Raw genomic sequence first — 18301 nt, 5'->3', positions numbered from 1 at the left:
ACCCACATACCCCTAATCTAACCCAAACCCCCCTTAAATAAACCTAACAGTAAGCCCCTGAAGATCTTCCTACCTTGTCTTCACCATACCAGGTTCACCGATCCGTCCTGAAGAGCTCCTCCGATGTCCTAATCCAAGCCCAAGCGGGGGGCTGAAGAGGTCCATGATCCGGATGAAGTCTTCATCCAAGCGGGAGCTGAAGAGGTCCATGATCCGGATGAAGTCTTCTATCAACGGCATCTTCAATCTTCTTTCTTCCGGATCCATCTTGCAGACCTCCGACGCGGAACATCCTGCTGGCCCGACGGACTAACGACGAATGATGGTTCCTTTAAGGGACGTCATCCAAGATGGCGTCCCTCGAATTCCGATTGGCTGATAGGATTCTATCAGCCAATCGGAATTAAGGTAGGAAAATTCTGATTGGCTGATGGAATCAGCCAATCAGATTCAAGTTCAATCCGATTGGCTGATTCAATCAGCCAATCAGATTGAGCTCGCAATCTATTGGCTGTTCCGATCAGCCAATAGAATGCGAGCTCAATCTGATTCGCTGATTGGATCAGCCAATCGGATTGAACTTGATTCTGATTGGCTGATTCCATCAGCCAATCAGAATATTCCTACCTTAATTCCGATTGGCTGATAGAATCCTATCAGCCAATCGGAATTCGAGGGACGCCATCTTGGATGACGTCCCTTAAAGGAACCGTCATTCGTCGTTAGTCCGTCGGGCCAGCAGGATGTTCCGCGTCGGAGGTCTGCAAGATGGATCCGGAAGAAAGAAGATTGAAGATGCCGTTGATAGAAGACTTCATCCGGATCATGGACCTCTTCAGCTCCCGCTTGGATGAAGACTTCATCCGGATCATGGACCTCTTCAGCCCCCCGCTTGGGCTTGGATTAGGACATCGGAGGAGCTCTTCAGGACGGATCGGTGAACCTGGTATGGTGAAGACAAGGTAGGAAGATCTTCAGGGGCTTAGTGTTAGATTTATTTAAGGGGGGTTTGGGTTAGATTAGGGGTATGTGGGTGGTGGGTTGTAATGTTGGGGGGCTTGGGTATTGTATGTTTTCTTTAAAAGGCAAAAGATCTGAACTTCTTGGGGCATGCCCCGCAAAGGGCCCTGTTCAGGGCTGGTAAGGTAAAAGAGCTTTGAACTTTAGTTATTTAGAATAGCGTAGGGCATTTTGTTATTTTGGGGGGCTTTGTTATTTTATTAGGGGGCTTAGAGTAGGTGTAATTAGTTTAAAATTGTTGTAATATTTTTCTGATGTTTGTAAATATTTTTTTATTTTTTGTAACTTAGTTCTTTTTTATTTTTTGTACTTTAGCAAGTTTATTTAATTGTATTTATTTGTAGGAATTGTATTTAATTAATTTATTGATAGTGTAGTGTTAGGTTAATTGTAGGTAATTGTAGGTAGTTTATTTAATACATTTATTGATAGTATAGTGTTAGTTTTAATTGTAACTTAGGTTAGGATTTCTTTTACAGGTAAATTTGTAATTATTTTAACTATTTTAGCTATTAAATAGTTCTTAACTGTTTAATAGCTATTGTACCTGGTTAAAATAAATACAAAGTTACCTGTAAAATAAATATTAATCCTAAAATAGCTATAATATAAATATAATTTATATTGTAGCTATATTAGGATTTATTTTACAGGTAAGTATTTAGCTTTAAATAGGAATAATTTATTTAATAAGAGTTAATTTATTTCGTTAGATAAAAATTATATTTAGAAAAAAAGATAAAAGAAGGCGCCAACATAGTGCGGTTACCAATGGGATGGAACACGCTTAGTAAATAATACCAGGTACTCACAGGATGAAAGACACTTGAGAAGTGTCACAGGTGCCTCCTGGACTCTCAGAGTTGTCCAGCTAACTCCCACTCCACTGTGGTGGTAAGGTTCCGCTTGTCTCTACCGATTAGGATGGCTCCGCTAGTGGTTGTGGCTCCCAGCCAGTATTCCAATAGGACTCTCTTGCGGTTTCCCCAAATCCAGCTATCCAGTTAAAATCCGTGCTCTCCGGTGATACAGCAAGGATAAAAGTGGTTTGTGACGGTGGTAACAAACTACAATATTGCCATTAAAAATATCAGAAAAGAAAGTTCGTGGCTGCAGTAATAAAATCAAAAAAAGACTTTATTTACACAACGTTTCTCGGTCTGTACGTGACCGTTTCCTCAGGTGGAATATACACTTATGCACCTGAGGAAACGGTCACGTACAGACCGAGAAACGTTGTGTAAATAAAGTCTTTTTTTGATTTTATTACTGCAGCCACGAACTTTCTTTTCTGATATTTTTAATGGCAATATTGTAGTTTGTTACCACCGTCACAAACCACTTTTATCCTTGCTGTATCACCGGAGAGCACGGATTTTAACTGGATAGCTGGATTTGGGGAAACCGCAAGAGAGTCCTATTGGAATACTGGCTGGGAGCCACAACCACTAGCGGAGCCATCCTAATCGGTAGAGACAAGCGGAACCTTACCACCACAGTGGAGTGGGAGTTAGCTGGACAACTCTGAGAGTCCAGGAGGCACCTGTGACACTTCTCAAGTGTCTTTCATCCTGTGAGTACCTGGTATTATTTACTAAGCGTGTTCCATCCCATTGGTAACCGCACTATGTTGGCGCCTTCTTTTATCTTTTTTTCTATATAGTATCCACCCCTGGGTCACCAACAGGGATCTTTTGGAGAAGAGCCTGCCTACTGTGATTTGGACATTACGCCCATCATATATGTAACACTTTGAACTTCGATCATTGGGACTTTTTCACTATAATATTTTACAATTCTATCACATTGCTGTGTTCATTATTTACAGTGCCTTGCAGTTTTATCACCTTATTATTTTGGGGTGTTTGCTGCAAAGACACCACTATATTATGTTATCACTTTTAATATCTAAGAAGAATTTATTTGTTTCTTAAGAATTCATTTGTATCCTAATATAATTTGATTGGGGTATTTTTCTATAACGATTTGTATCGTATAGTTATATATTTAGATTTTTAACACTGTGATTGTGTCTCACTGTCATACAGACAGTGGATTTTCAGACCATTGGCGCACTAATTATACACTAGCACTTTTTTAAAAATTATATTTAACTTAGGGGGGTGTTAGTGTTAGGGTTAGACTTAGCTTTAGGGGTTAATACATTTATTAGAATAGCGGTGAGCTCCGGTCGGCAGATTAGGGGTTAATAATTGAAGTTAGGTGTCGGCGATGTTAGGGAGGGCAGATTAGGGGTTAATACTATTTATTATAGGGTTAGTGAGGCGGATTAGGGGTTAATAACTTTATTGTAGTAGCGCTCAGGTCCGCTCGGCAGATTAGGGGTTAATAAGTGTAGGCAGGTGGAGGCGACGTTGTGGGGGGCAGATTAGGGGTTAATAAATATAATATAGGGGTCGGCGATGTTAGGGCAGCAGATTAGGGGTACATAAGGATAACGTAAGTAGCGGCGGTTTACGGAGCGGCAGATTAGGGGTTAATAATAATATGCAGGGGTCAGCGATAGCGGGGGCGGCAGATTAGGGGTTAATAAGTGTAAGGTTAGGGGTGCTGCGTTAGGAGCTGAACGCGGCTTTTTTGCAGGTGTTAGGTTTTTTTTCAGCTCAAACAGCCCCATTGTTTCCTATGGGGGAATCGTGCACGAGCACGTTTTTGAGGCTGGCCGCGTCCGTAAGCAACTCTGGTATCGAGAGTTGAAGCTGCGTTAAAAATGCTCTACGCTCCTTTTTTGGAGCCTAACGCAGCCTTTATGTGGACTCTCAATACCAGAGTTATTTTTATGGTGCGGCCAGAAAAAAGCCAGCGTTAGCTACGCGGGTCGTTACCGACAAAACTCCAAATCTAGCCGTTGGTATGCATTGTTGAAAAGCTGGGAGCTATCTGCTGATTGGTGGCTACATGTATATAATTCTTGTCATTGGCTTACTGATGTGTTCAGCTAGCTCCCAGTAGTGCACTGCAGTTTCTTTAATAAAGGATACCAAGAGAATGAAGTAAAATTGATAACAGAAGTCAATTTGAAAGTTGTTACAAGCTATTTAAATCATGAAAGAAAAAAAAAGGTTTTTAGGTCCCTTTAACTTTTACAGGTAAATTTGTAATTATTTTAACTATTTTAGCTATTAAATAGTTCTTAACTGTTTAATAACTATTGTACCTGGTTAAAATAAATACAAAGTTACCTGTAAAATAAATATTAATCCTAAAATAGCTATAATATAAATATAATTTATATTGTAGCTATATTAGGATTTATTTTACAGGTAAGTATTTAGCTTTAAATAGGAATAATTTATTTAATAAGAGTTAATTTATTTCGTTAGATAAAAATGATATTTAACTTAGGGGGGTGTTAGTGTTAGGGTTAGACTTAGCTTTAGGGGTTAATACATTTATTAGAATAGCGGTGAGCTCCGGTCGGCAGATTAGGGGTTAATAATTGAAGTTAGGTGTCGGCTATGTTAGGGAGGGCAGATTAGGGGTTAATACTATTTATTATAGGGTTAGTGAGGCGGATTAGGGGTTAATAACTTTATTATAGTAGCGCTCAGGTCCAGTCGGCAGATTAGGGGTTAATAAGTGTAGGCATGTGGAGGCGACGTTGAGGGGGGCAGATTAGGGGTTAATAAATATAATACAGGGGTCGGCGGTGTTAGGGGCAGCAGATTAGGGGTACATAAGGATAACGTAGGTGGCGGCGCTTTGCGGTCGGCAGATTAGGGGTTAATAAGTGTAGGTAGGTGGAGGCGACGTTGTGGGGGGCAGGTTAGGGGTTAATAAATATAATACAGGGGTCGGCGGTGTTAGGGGCAGCAGATTAGGGGTACATAAGGATAACGTAGGTGGCGGTCGGCAGATTAGGGGTTAAAAGAAATTATTCGAGTGTCGGTGATGTGGGGGGGGCCTCGGTTTAGGGGTACATAGGTAGTTTATGGGTGTTAGTGTACTTTAGAGCACAGTAGTTAAGAGCTTTATAAACCGGCGTTAGCCCAGAAAGCTCTTAACTACTGACTTTTTTCCTGCGGCTGGAGTTTTGTCGTTAGATGTCTAATGCTCACTTCAGAAACGACTCTAAATACCGGAGTTAGAAAAATCCCATTGAAAAGATAGGATACGCAATTGACGTAAGGGGATCTGCGGTATGGAAAAGTCGCGGCTGAAAAGTGAGCGTTAGACCCTATTTTGAGTGACTCCAAATACCGGCGGTAGCCTAAAACCAGCGTTAGGAGCCTCTAACGCTGGTTTTCACGGTTAACGCCAAACTCTAAATCTAGGCCCAAGAGAACTAAGCAAATTAGATAATAGAAGTAAATTGGAAAGTTGTTTAAAATCGTTTGTGCTGTCTGAATCTAGGAAGAAAAAAATTGAGTGTCATATCCCTTTAAATATAAAGTACAATTTTGTCATTTGTTTACAAATAAAATGCTTTAATGAAATAGAACCTTTGATGGGATTAGCTGATTAAGCCCCAAACTAAATGAAAGGGTTTACGTTTAAATCAGTTTAAATCCATTCTCCCTAGACATAATTTTTCCACTTTATACATTTTTGGCTATAATAAAATACCGTACTACCACGTGCAAGCGCCATCTCCTTGGATTACATAGAAAGTCTGCAACTAATAGCAACAGCTTATAGGCTTCTATTTTTTTTTTTGTCTGAAAATATTACCACATTTCCTTAAAGGGACACTAAACCAAAACAATTTATTTTGTGATTCAGATAGAGCATGTCATTTTAAGCAACTTTCTAATTTACCACATTTTCTTCATTCTCTCTGTATCTTTATTTGAAAAGCAAGAATGTAAGTTTAGATGCCGGCCCATTTTTGGTGAACAACCTGGGTTGTTCTTGCTGATTGGTGGATAAATTCGCCCACCAATAAACAAGTGCTGTCTAGGTTTGAACCAAAAATTGGCAGGCTCCTTAGCTTAGATGCCTTCTTTTTCAAATAAAGATAGCAAGATAACTAAGAAAAATTGATAATAGGAGTAAATTAGAAAGTTGCTTAAAATTGCATGCCCTATCTGAATCACGAAAGAAAAAAAAAATTGGGTTCAGTGTCACTTTAACTGGCTATGTACTACAATTGCCCATCACTGCTACCAGTATGTTTCTGTGCCATTATATTACACCTTTTACAGTCTGCTATTGTATTAGGGGAGGGGCTATAACATTTGCTATTGTATTATGGGAGGGACTGTGACATTTGCTATTGTATTAGGGGAGGGGCTATAACATTTGCTATTGTATTATGGGAGGGACTGTGACATTTGCTATTGTATTAGGGGAGGGGCTATAACATTTGCTATTGTATTAGGGGAGGGACTGTGACATTTGCTATTGTATTAGCGAGGGACTGTGACATTTGCCATTGTATTAGGGGAGGGGCTACAACATTGCTACTGTATTAGGGGAGGGACTGTGACATTTGCTATTGTATTAGGGAGGGGCTGTGACATTTGCTATTGTATTAGGGGAGAGGCTGTGACATTTGCTATTGTATTAAGGGAGAGGCTGTGACATTTGCTATTGTATTAGGGCAGAGGCTGTGACATTTGCTATTGTATTAGGGGAGAGGCTGTGACATTTGCTATTGTATTAGGGCAGAGGCTGTGACATTTGCTATTGTATTAGGGGAGGGACTGTGACATTTGCTATTGTATTAGGGAGGGGCTGCAACATTGCTACTGTATTAGGGGAGGGACTGTGACATTTGCTACTGTATTAGGGGAGAGGCTGTTACATTTGCTATTGTATTAGGGGAGGGACTGTGACATTTGCTATTGTATTAGGGGAGAGGCTGTGACATTTGCTATTGTATTAGGGGAGGGACTGTGACACTTGCTATTGTATTAGGTGAGAGGCTGTGACATTTGCTATTGTATTAGGGGAGAGGCTGTGACATTTGCTATTGTATTAGGTGAGAGGCTGTGACATTTGCTATTGTATTAGGGGAGGGACTGTGACATTTGCTATTGTATTAGGGGAGGGACTGTGACATTTTCTATTGTATTAGGGGAGAGGCTGTGACATTTGCTACTGTATTAGGGGAGGGACTGTGACATTTGCTATTGTATTAGGGGAGAGGCTGTGACATTTGCTATTGTATTAGGGGAGGGACTGTGACATTTGCTATTGTATTAGGGGAGGGACTGTGACATTTGCTATTGTATTAGGGGAGAGGCTGTGACATTTGCGATTGTATTAGGGGAGAGGCTATGACATTTGCTATTGTATTAGGGGAGGGACTGTGACATTTGCTATTGTATTAGGGGAGAGGCTGTGACATTTGCGATTGTATTAGGGGAGAGGCTATGACATTTGCTATTGTATTAGGGGAGAGGCTGTGATATTTGCGATTGTATTAGGGGAGAGGCTGTGACATTTGGGATTGTATTAGGGGAGAGGCTATGACATTTGCTATTGTATTAGGGGAGAGGCTGTGACATTTGCTATTGTATTAGGGGAGGGGCTGTGACATTTGCAGAATGTTTTGTTGACCGGGTATTGTTTGATTAGCATTTGTTCTATGCAGGTGAGCATATAATATGATATTGAAACCTTTGGGGAAATAACCTCTATGAACATAATCAGGAATTATTTCAGATACTGAGATTTTACTTTGCTTTAGGAATATCACGCTGCTGCATTATTTAATTATGATATTTGAGAAGACCTACCCTGATATACTAAACATTCAGAGCGAGCTGGAGCATCTCACAGAGGCAGCCAAAGTCAAGTAAGTACTGTAACATAATATCAAGTAAGTCCTTTAACATAATATCAAGTAAGTCCTGTAACATAATATCAAGTAAGTTATGTAGCATAATATCAAGTAAGTCCTGTAACATAATATCAAGTAAGTCCTGTAACATAATATCAAGTAAGTCCTGTAACATAATATCAAGTAAGTCCTGTAACATAATATCCAGTAAGTTCTGTAACATAATATCAAGTAAGTCCTGTAACATAATATCCAGTAAGTTCTGTAACATAATATCAAGTAAGTTCTGTAACATAATATCAAGTAAGTCCTGTAACATAATATCCAGTAAGTTCTGTAACATAATATCAAGTAAGTTATGTAGCATAATATCAAGTAAGTCCTGAGTAACATAATATCAAGTAAGTCCTATAACATAATATCAAGTAAGTTCTGTAACATAATATCAAGTACGTTATGTAGCATAATATCAAGCAAGTCCTGTAACATAATATCAAGTAAGCTCTGTAACATAATATCAATTAAGTCCTGTAACATATTATCAAGTAAGTCCTGTAACATAATATCAAGTAGGTTATGTAGCATAATATCAAGTAAGTTCTGTAACATAATATGAAGTAAGTCCTGTAACATAATATGAAGTAAGTCCTGTAACATAATATGAAGTAAGTCATGTAACATAATATGAAGTAAGTCCTGTAACATAATATCAAGTAAGTTATGTAGCATAATATGAAGTAAGTCCTGTAACATAATATCAAGTAAGTCCTGTAACATAATATCAAGTAAGTCCTGTAACAAAATATCAAGTAAGTCCTGTAACATCTGTAACATAATATCAAGTAAGTTCTGTAGCATAATATCAAGTCAGTCCTGTAACATAATATCAAGTAAGTCCTGTAGCATAATATCAAGTAAGTCCTGTAATATAATATCAAGAAAGTACTGTAACATAATATCAAGAAAGTCCTGTAACATAATATCAAGAAAGTCCTGTAATATAATATTAAGTAAGTCCTGTAACATAATATCAAGTAAGTCCTGTAGCATAATATCAAGTAAGTCCTGTAACATAATATCAAGTAAGTCCTGTACCATAATATCAAGTAAGTCCTGTAACATAATATCAAGTAATTATAACAAAAAAACTCAGCACACCTGAAATGCAAAAAATACAACAAGATTTTATTATAGAGTATCTAAATACAATTCTAAAACCTGAATCCAACCCTTTCAACCCATCCACTCATGCAAAGCACATTCATTCATAAAACAAACTGATTCGACTCAGGCGTCCCTGGAAGAATCAAAAGAAGGCTCTCACAAAGACACTGCTCTTGTATATTCAAGAGTATATCCTAGAAAGTTCATTTGAAAATGGACAGTCCCGTAAACATACTGAACTTTCAAACTTGTATCCAAATGATTATTCTTTGATGTAAGCTAATAGACAAAGTTGCTGTGAAAATTTCTTTTTACAATTAGAAACATATCCTCTTAAGCATGAGGTTTAATAAGCATTTCCACAGGCTGTGATAATTATGTTTCTTTTAACAAGTGAAAGCACATCTATATGTTAGTGCATATTGCAAAAAAAAAGTCAAAAAGCCGTTAGTTCGTCCAGCATAAGTGTAAAAGTCAATCTGTATTCACTCTCAACCTACTCCAAGGCTCTTTCAAAGTTCCCCTTTATCGAACCACTCATGCGGTAGGGTTATATTCAGCCTGAGTATCGGTGTGTGGCAATTCTAACAGTTGATGTCACAACCTATGCGTAACATATGCAGCGTCTCCCAGCACTATTGTGTTAGTATATTAGAGCGTCTCTAATGCAGTGGAAGCTGTAAGTTAAGACAGCATATGTATCACCAATCATCTGTGTGAGCTGGTATTACGTCTGGATTAGTATGGAAACTGGCCAGTTAAAACATGCATGTTAATTAACTTTTATGATACTTGCAGTTCCATGTCCTCTCGAACAGATAGGAGTGCCCCCGACTTTAATCCACTCGTGCGGACGGGAAAACAAACACCACCTGTTATGATTTCATCTCATTGTGGAACAACGGCTCTGTTGGTAATTCTTTGTCTTTAGCATCAAAAGGCCTTGTATCGGGAAGCAGTTCAGTGAGCAGCCTTTACACTCCGACGCGCGTTTCGGGACTCCGCCCTTTTTCAAGGAGTATACGTCATCATGTAAACGGCCTCTTTTAGAAGGGCCAAAATGTGATTCTATTGGTGCATTCACGCACACCTTTCAAATACGTCACCCATTCAAACCGCAATGTGAAACATAAACAGTGTATCTAAATCTGTATTTAAACCAACTAAGTGTAACATTCTTACTTCGTGAAACTAGTATTTCTCAATGCAGCAACGATGCAAGAACATATCATAATCGCAACATGTTAATTTAAATCTATACATATGCAGGATAATTCTTAGTGTGCCTGTTTTTTATTACTTAGGTATATTAACGCTATCATGTAATTAACAGGCCTCTCTGTAAGGGATCAAATTCTCATAAAGCTAAAGGGGTATTTCATTAATTTCAATCTGTAAATGCTGCAATAGCCCGATACAGAGCCATATAACATATTTATTAAATACAGACTGAAGTTATATTGAAAAAAAGGGGGGCATAATAAATCTCTACAAGGAAATAAATCTCTGAATGCATGAGTGGATGGGTTGAGAGGGTTGGATTCAGGTTTTAGAATTGTATTTAGATACTCTATAATAAAATCTTGTTGTATTTTTTGCATTTCAGGTGTGCTGAGTTTTTTTGTTATAATTATTGTATGGTAGAATTGGAGGTTTTACTAGACTCTTGCACCCTACATATTAACAGGATTTTTCATTTTCATTTGATTTGTTAATTATAGACAGAACTTTTCAGTTGTGCTGTGACTAATATAATATTTTTATATAATATCAAGTAAGTTCTGTAACATAATATCAAGTAAGTCTTGTAACATAATATCAAGTAAGTCATGTAACATAATATTAAGTGAGTCCTGTAACATAATATCAAGTGAGTCCTGTAACATAATATCAAGTAAGTCCTGTAACATAATATCAAGTAAGTTCTGTTCTGTAACATAATATCAAGTAAGTCCTGTAACATAATATCAAGTTAGTCCTGTAACATAATATCAAGTAAGTCATGTAACATAATATCAAGTAAGTCCTGTAACATAATATCAAGTAAGTCCTGTAACATAATATCAAGTTAGTCCTGTAACATAATATCAAGTAAGTCCTGTAACATAATATCAAGTAAGTCCTGTAACATAATATCAAGTAAGTCCTGTAACATAATATGAAGTACCAGCTGCTAAATAAAACCTGTTAAAAGTGTTGACCCCTTAATTGAAAGAGAACAAAGCAATTTAAAGAGACTTTAGGGTCGATTTATCAAAGCTGAGGCGGACAGGGGTGCATATACGCCTCTGGCGGGGAGAATTTCCCCGGAGGAATTTACCATTGCATGCAAGCATTATTTGCCCGTGCACAGCTAATCACATGCTGGTAGGAGCTGTCAATCTCCTTTGTTGTGCAAAAAGTTAATTTTTTTACAGCATGTCATTTTTGTGCTGCTCACTATGAAACTCCGTGATTAACCCATTCAATATGTGCGCATTCTCTGTTTCATCAGTTTGGCCGAACTAGAAAAGGAAGTGAACAACATCAAGAATGGACTAAAAGCTGTGGAGTCTGTGAGTATTTTATCATCTGTTTACCTGCTGTTATTTGTATTTCTTTGTGATAGGCTAGAGTCTCTACAGAAAGGCAAATGGATAGTTTTTTCCCCTTTGAAGTGTTGCTAGGAGACACCATAAAATAACTTCAGTCAGTTTACTGCCCATGAACAGTAGAGAACTTCTGCTGCAAAAAATCATGTGACAGTAGAACTTAGGTTTTGTAATATTTGCTTGCTTAGGCAGTGGCTACACTGAGAAAGAAGTGTTTATCTTGCAAGAAAACAAGTACGTTGTTTGGTTTTTCAACACAATCTGTTTCTTTTCATGTTTAATGTAATATTATATTATTTAATATAAAACATTAGGAATACAAGAACACAATAATTAATTTTATTTAAAATATACATTTTTTTAATAATTCACGTTGTTATAAATAAATTACAATCCCTTTTGCTTTTCTTGTTCCTTTTTTTCTGTATTATTTTATAATCATTATTTTTAGGCAACATGAATTTATTGGACCAATCACATGTCGTCTTTAGAGATAACAGCCAGTCATTTTCCTTTTCCCTATTTACTTATAAAACATCTCTGAGTAGTAATCGGGGTTCTCGAGGAGCTGCTTTTATTGCCTTCTCAGCTAGTCGCTTGCTGCAGCCGTCAAATTCAGCGTTGGATATTATTTAAAAAAATAAATTCAGTTTAAAGTAAAAGAATTCTTGCTGCTGTAGCTTAAGTGAGTGAACGCTCTTGATGTAACGCAAGAATACAACTGACCTCAAGTTATGTTATCTGAGCTTATATGTACCCTGAGGTTACATTTGATATAACAGCAAAGCAAAATATTTAGCTTTTGCATGCATGCCTGCTGAAAGAACGCAGGGCATCCAGGGGCTAAGGATTGTGTATTTGGCAAACCCAAAGGTCTCAGCACGCTGCACACTATTAACCACTTCACTAGCCAGGGGTTGTGAGTAGGTAACCGGAAATGTCTTTTAGTTACCCATCTAAGTGCTCTATGGTGACCTAGCACAATCCCCGTGTGCTGCACCTCTTATGTCTTTACACAGGGTCATTAAAGGTTTATTTAAGTCAAAGTTACGTTTTTATGGTTTAAACAGAGCACACAAAATACAAAAATGTTTTATACATTTCTCTTGGTATTGTGCATGTCTGCAGTGCTAGCAACTGTGTATAACACAGGGCTTTTCTATGCATTGCATCCAAAAGGGTTGACGCTACTTTTTATTCACTATTACAAATACTGACCTTATGGCTATCCATGGATGGGCCAATAGGAAACAAATGCTCAATCACCCCAGGTACGCCACTTGTATAGTGTATGTAAAAGAGCTCATAATTCTGTCCCTTTCACATAGAAATTCGTCTGACTATTCACTGGAAATAGATTTTTTTTTACTGAGGGGGTCACATGACCCCTTTAGATAACACAAAATTAATGTAAAAATTGCAATTCTCTAACAAATCATACACCAGGTTTAGACTAAAGGAGGGTGCAGATAATCTTTCATGGAGAAAAAACCCCATACACCTAAGAGGCTTCTTTTTCAAATAAGGTGCAACATATTTATTGCACCAAAGATTAAGTTCAGAGACATAAAATGTACTAAATATAAATCAGCACACAGGTGACATCTCACATTATATGGAGTAAATGGTGGGTCACACAACTCTATAGATATCACATGGTTGTCACATGATCCTGTAGATATAATCATATGGTTGTCACATGACCCTCTAGGTATTATATGGTTCTCAGCTGAACCTCTAGGGACCACATGCTTGTCACATGACCCTCTAGAGATATCATATGGTTGTCTCATGACCTGCTAGGTATTATATGGTTCTCAGCTGAACCTCTAGGGACCACATGCTTGTCACATGACCCTCTAGAGATATCATATGGTTGTCACATGACCCTCTAGGTATTATATGGTTCTCAGCTGAACCTCTAGGCACCACATGCTTGTCACATGACCCTCTAGAGATATCATATGGTTGTCTCATGACCCTCTAGGTATTATATGGTTCTCAGCTGAACCTCTAGGCACCACATGCTTGTCACATGACCCTCTAGAGATATCATATGGTTGTCTCATGACCCTCTAGGTATTATATGGTTCTCAGCTGAACCTCTAGGCACCACATGCTTGTCACATGACCCTCTAGAGATATCATATGGTTGTCACATGACCCTCTAGGTATTATATGGTTCTCAGCTGAACCTCTAGGCACCACATGCTTGTCACATGACCCTCTAGAGATATCATATGGTTGTCTCATGACCCTCTAGGTATTATATGGTTCTCAGCTGAACCTCTAGGCACCACATGCTTGTCACATGACCCTTTAGAGATATCATATGGTTGTCTCATGACCTGCTAGGTATTATATGGTTCTCAGCTGAACCTCTAGGCACCACATGCTTGTCACATGACCCTTTAGAGATATCATATGGTTGTCACATGACCCTCTAGGTATTATATGGTTCTTAGGTGAAACACTAATTATCATATGGTTGTCACATGACCTTCTAGATATCATATGGTTGTCTCATGACCCTCTAGGTATTATATGGTTCTCAGCTGAACCTCTAGGCACCACATGCTTGTCACATGACCCTTTAGAGATATCATATGGTTGTCTCATGACCTGCTAGGTATTATATGGTTCTTAGGTGAAACACTAATTATCATATGGTTGTCACATGACCTTCTAGATATCATATGGTTGTCACATGACCCTCTACTTATTATATGGTTCTCAGCTGAACCTCTAGGCACCACATGCTTGTCCCATGACCCTCTAGAGATATCATATGGTTGTCTCATGACCTGCTAGGTATTATATGGTTCTTAGGTGAACCTCTAGGCACCACATGCTTGTCCCATGACCCTCTAGAGATATCATATGGTTGTCTCATGACCTGCTAGTTATTATATGGTTCTCAGCTGAACCTCTAGGCACCACATGCTTGTCCCATGACCCTCTAGAGATATCATATGGTTGTCTCATGACCTGCTAGGTATTATATGGTTCTCAGCTGAACCTCTAGGCACCACATGCTTGTCACATGACCCTCTAGAGATATCATATGGTTGTCACATGATCCTGTAGATATAATCATATGGTTGTCACATGACCCTCTAGGTATTATATGGTTCTCAGCTGAACCTCTAGGGACCACATGCTTGTCACATGACCCTCTAGAGATATCATATGGTTGTCTCATGACCTGCTAGGTATTATATGGTTCTTAGGTGAAACACTAATTATCATATGGTTGTCACATGACCTTCTAGATATCATATGGTTGTCACATGATTCTAGAGGTATCATATAGTTGTTACCTGACTTCTAGGCATTACATGGTTCTTAGATGAAACTCTAGTTATCATATGGTTGTCACATGACCCTCTAGGTCTTATATGGTTCTCAGATGAAACACTAATTATCATATGGTTGTCATTAAACCCTTTTGATGTCATATGGTTATCACATGACCCTCTAGATATCATATATTTTTTTAAATGACTATAGAGGTATAACCCTCTAGATATCATATGGTTATCAAGTGACCCTCTATGTATTATATGGTTCTTAGATGAAACTCTAGTTATCATATTGTTGTCACATGACCCTTTAGATATCATATGGTTGTCACATGACCCTCTAGGTATTATATGTTCTCAGATGAAACTCTTGTTATCATATTGTTGTCACATGACCCTTTAGATATCATATGGTTGTCACATGACCCTCTAGGTATTATATGTTCTCAGATGAAACTATTGTTATCATATGGTTGTCACGTGACCCTCGGATATCATATGGTTGTCACGTGACCCTCAGATATCATATGGTTGTCACATGACTCTAGATGTATCATATTGTTATCACATGACTCTCTAGCTGACTACCTACTGTGTTTTAAAGTAGCTTTATTTTCACTTCACCCGTAATATCAGCTCCTGCTTGCTTAAGAGTTAATGGGTGGGTGCTGAAACTGTATCTATATGGTATTTGTCTGCATTGCTATTAATGTGTTTGAGACATCTCTGAGGATGCTCCTTAGCTCAATGCTACACTGGCTTTGATATTTAAAGGGATAGTTTACTCCAGAATTTGTATTCTTTAAAAAGATAGATAAAAAAATGTGATGCTAAAAGTAAATTGGAAAGCTGTTTAAAATTGCATGCCCTAACTGAATTATGAAAGTTTAATCTTGACTAGACTGTCCCTTTAAGAAATATACAGTTTCACTAAGTTCGCAAAATAAAACAACTTGAGGATGTAAAATCCTATGTGTTTGCCACAATTGGAGCAGCAATCCTGTTTTCGGAAGTGACTGATTATAATTAGCTTGCGCATGAGGTAAATTAGACGTCCGTCTTATACACTTGCCAAAACAATTAACAATGTTACAATCAGCAGCTTTTGTTGACATATTATTTTCTCTTTTTAGTTTCTTTATTCTCACTTGAAACTGCAGGGTTCTTTTTGCCAGTGGACATCATTGTAAATCCCAGACTGCAGAAAATAACTGGATGGAGTTAACCACAGATAAAGCCTGAGGCTAACTATATCAGACATACTGTCATAATCACAATATTACCAGTGTGAGGCATGATCTGGTTACCAATAATTGATATTTAATTGGGAGTTCAGCAGCAAAGAAGGAAATGAATGACTTCATTGAAGCCATGTGCCCAAAACCAGACCAATTAGTGAGCTATTTATCCGAGGGGTTTGCAGTGTGCATGTTCTTGTCGTGCTAATATACAGGAAACAGACAGAAACTGTGTGTGCATCAAAAGCACTTTTAACCCACCTGCCTTGTTTGTTTTTAAATCACCTAATTGTTAGTGACCTTACATGACCTTTACATTTTTATGTATTTATTATGTATAAGTTTCCCTTCTGAAACAGGGAGTGTTTGTTATATTTTATGTATTTAATCCACCAGTGCAGCCTGAGACCTGTTCCATGTATTAGGACCTTGTGCAATTAATTAATAATGATTCATTTTCTAAAGCTAACATGAACTTATCTCATTAACTGCACAGTGTTATTCTATATGACCTTCATTGCCTAAATCAGGACATTTTTCTGAGATTCTTGGTAAAATTTGTTATGAAAAAAATTAATGTTGATTTAATTATGTAAAGCCCTCCTAATATCATAATAAATCACATGCAAATTGAACATGAGCTTAGCTATATATATATATATATATATATATATACATATATATATATATATATATATATATATATATATATTGCAAAACAATTTTTATTGAGGTTATATAGTATATAATGTAAGGTTGCAATGTAATCGGTGACAAAAGCATATGTCTGAGTAGTAGCATCTAAAAGATACAAAATGTCACCAGTACACAAATTATACATTATAAATATAACATAACATACTAGAATGCAAACATAATCCTTGACAGATAACTAACCTATGTACTCTCAATCGAACCTCTTTTTATTTATACGTGGTTGCCGTGTTTAAGGTAGTGTAAACGTTTCATTTTCCCCTTATATAAAGTGGAAAGATAAACTAGAAAAAAAATTGGCGGTCACTCATGGACCTCTGATGCTATTCTATAGTGGTTTTGAGGATATAGTAGGGGATATATAACAAATAGAAGGCATATAGGGTCATTTTTGGACCCTTAGTAATATGATACATGACAGTGACATAACTAAAATATGAAACGGCAGAGTAAAAGGAGAGCAGCTTGTCACATGAAATTACACTTAGAAGTATCAGAATATGTGTATCAATATATTTAATAATAAAAGGAAACATTTCTATTGGGTGCATTTCCCTTTGCTTACAACGTAAGCCCATTGGAATCGGGGAGGGGGGGTCCGGGGATATTTGAATAAATCAGTTAGCAAAGACGAGAGGAGCCAAGTATCTGGAGTTCTTGACTAGGACAGAGGGACCATGTTACATTCGTACAGGAACTTAATGGGATGTTACTGTCTCCTCTATCCAGATAAAGAAGCAGTCGATGAATTCTCTAAACATTTATACTAATTACAAGGGACAAATCTCATGGGAAACTAATAACTGTAAAGGAAATATAAAATTTAAGGCTTGGTTGGTTAAGAGTTCGTACAACATTGCAAGGAAAAATAAAAGCTATGCATGAAGATTAACCATATAAGGTATCCATTTGGCAGAAAATTACTATGGGAACTAGAGTAGCTGCATGGAGGCCTGATTTGCGCATAATGTACCAAATGAACATATAAGAGCTATTAGGAATATCATACAAGGTGAGTTCCAGCTGAAACTCATATGAATTAAAAGTGCTATATAAAAAGACAAGCATGTGAGCTTCATAGAATTAAACATTTAGTGTCACAATGTACATATTATTTGCACATGCAAATAAAATTGCTAGCATCATATTAGGTGAACAACCCATTTGTCAATGAGACCCTGCGGCTACCGTAAGCACATATCTCAGAGAGGGAATCATAACAGTGTTTGATAACCATTATCCTATCTTAATAAATATACAGAAAAATATTGCCATTGAGGTCTACAATGAGAAATTACAAATAACTATTGGATACAAGGAATTTCTGACTATGGTTACAAATCAAATTAGGATATGCCGTCCCGGCCGTAAACAGCACAACAGTTTCTTTTTGTGGAAGATAATTAAAATAATCAAGCAGTATAGCGTATTCATATAGTTATGGTTGTTGAATGAGAAATAAAGACCTAATAGTCTAGTAATAGTAGCTACTGTATATTATGGTAGGATGCCTAGGGCTGCAAT

At 37.5% G+C, this 18301-nt stretch overlaps 1 protein-coding gene across 3 annotated transcripts in view; it reads left to right on the top strand.

The window, feature by feature from the left end:
* Window positions 1-18301, top strand: part of DAAM2 (dishevelled associated activator of morphogenesis 2) — a 776135-nt gene that overhangs the window by 697237 nt on the left and 60597 nt on the right. For all 3 annotated transcript variants that reach the window (XM_053712672.1, XM_053712673.1, XM_053712671.1), the window contains 2 exons: window positions 7676-7783; window positions 11427-11487. In XM_053712672.1, coding sequence (XP_053568647.1) covers window positions 7676-7783; window positions 11427-11487 — 169 coding nt within the window. The remainder of the gene's footprint in view (window positions 1-7675; window positions 7784-11426; window positions 11488-18301) is intronic.

The sequence above is a fragment of the Bombina bombina genome, chromosome 4, assembly GCF_027579735.1.
Source record: "Bombina bombina isolate aBomBom1 chromosome 4, aBomBom1.pri, whole genome shotgun sequence".
Taxonomy (NCBI): Eukaryota; Metazoa; Chordata; class Amphibia; order Anura; family Bombinatoridae; genus Bombina; species Bombina bombina.
The sequence above is the reverse complement of the archived record's forward strand: the minus strand, read 5'-3'. Positions and strand labels throughout refer to the sequence as shown.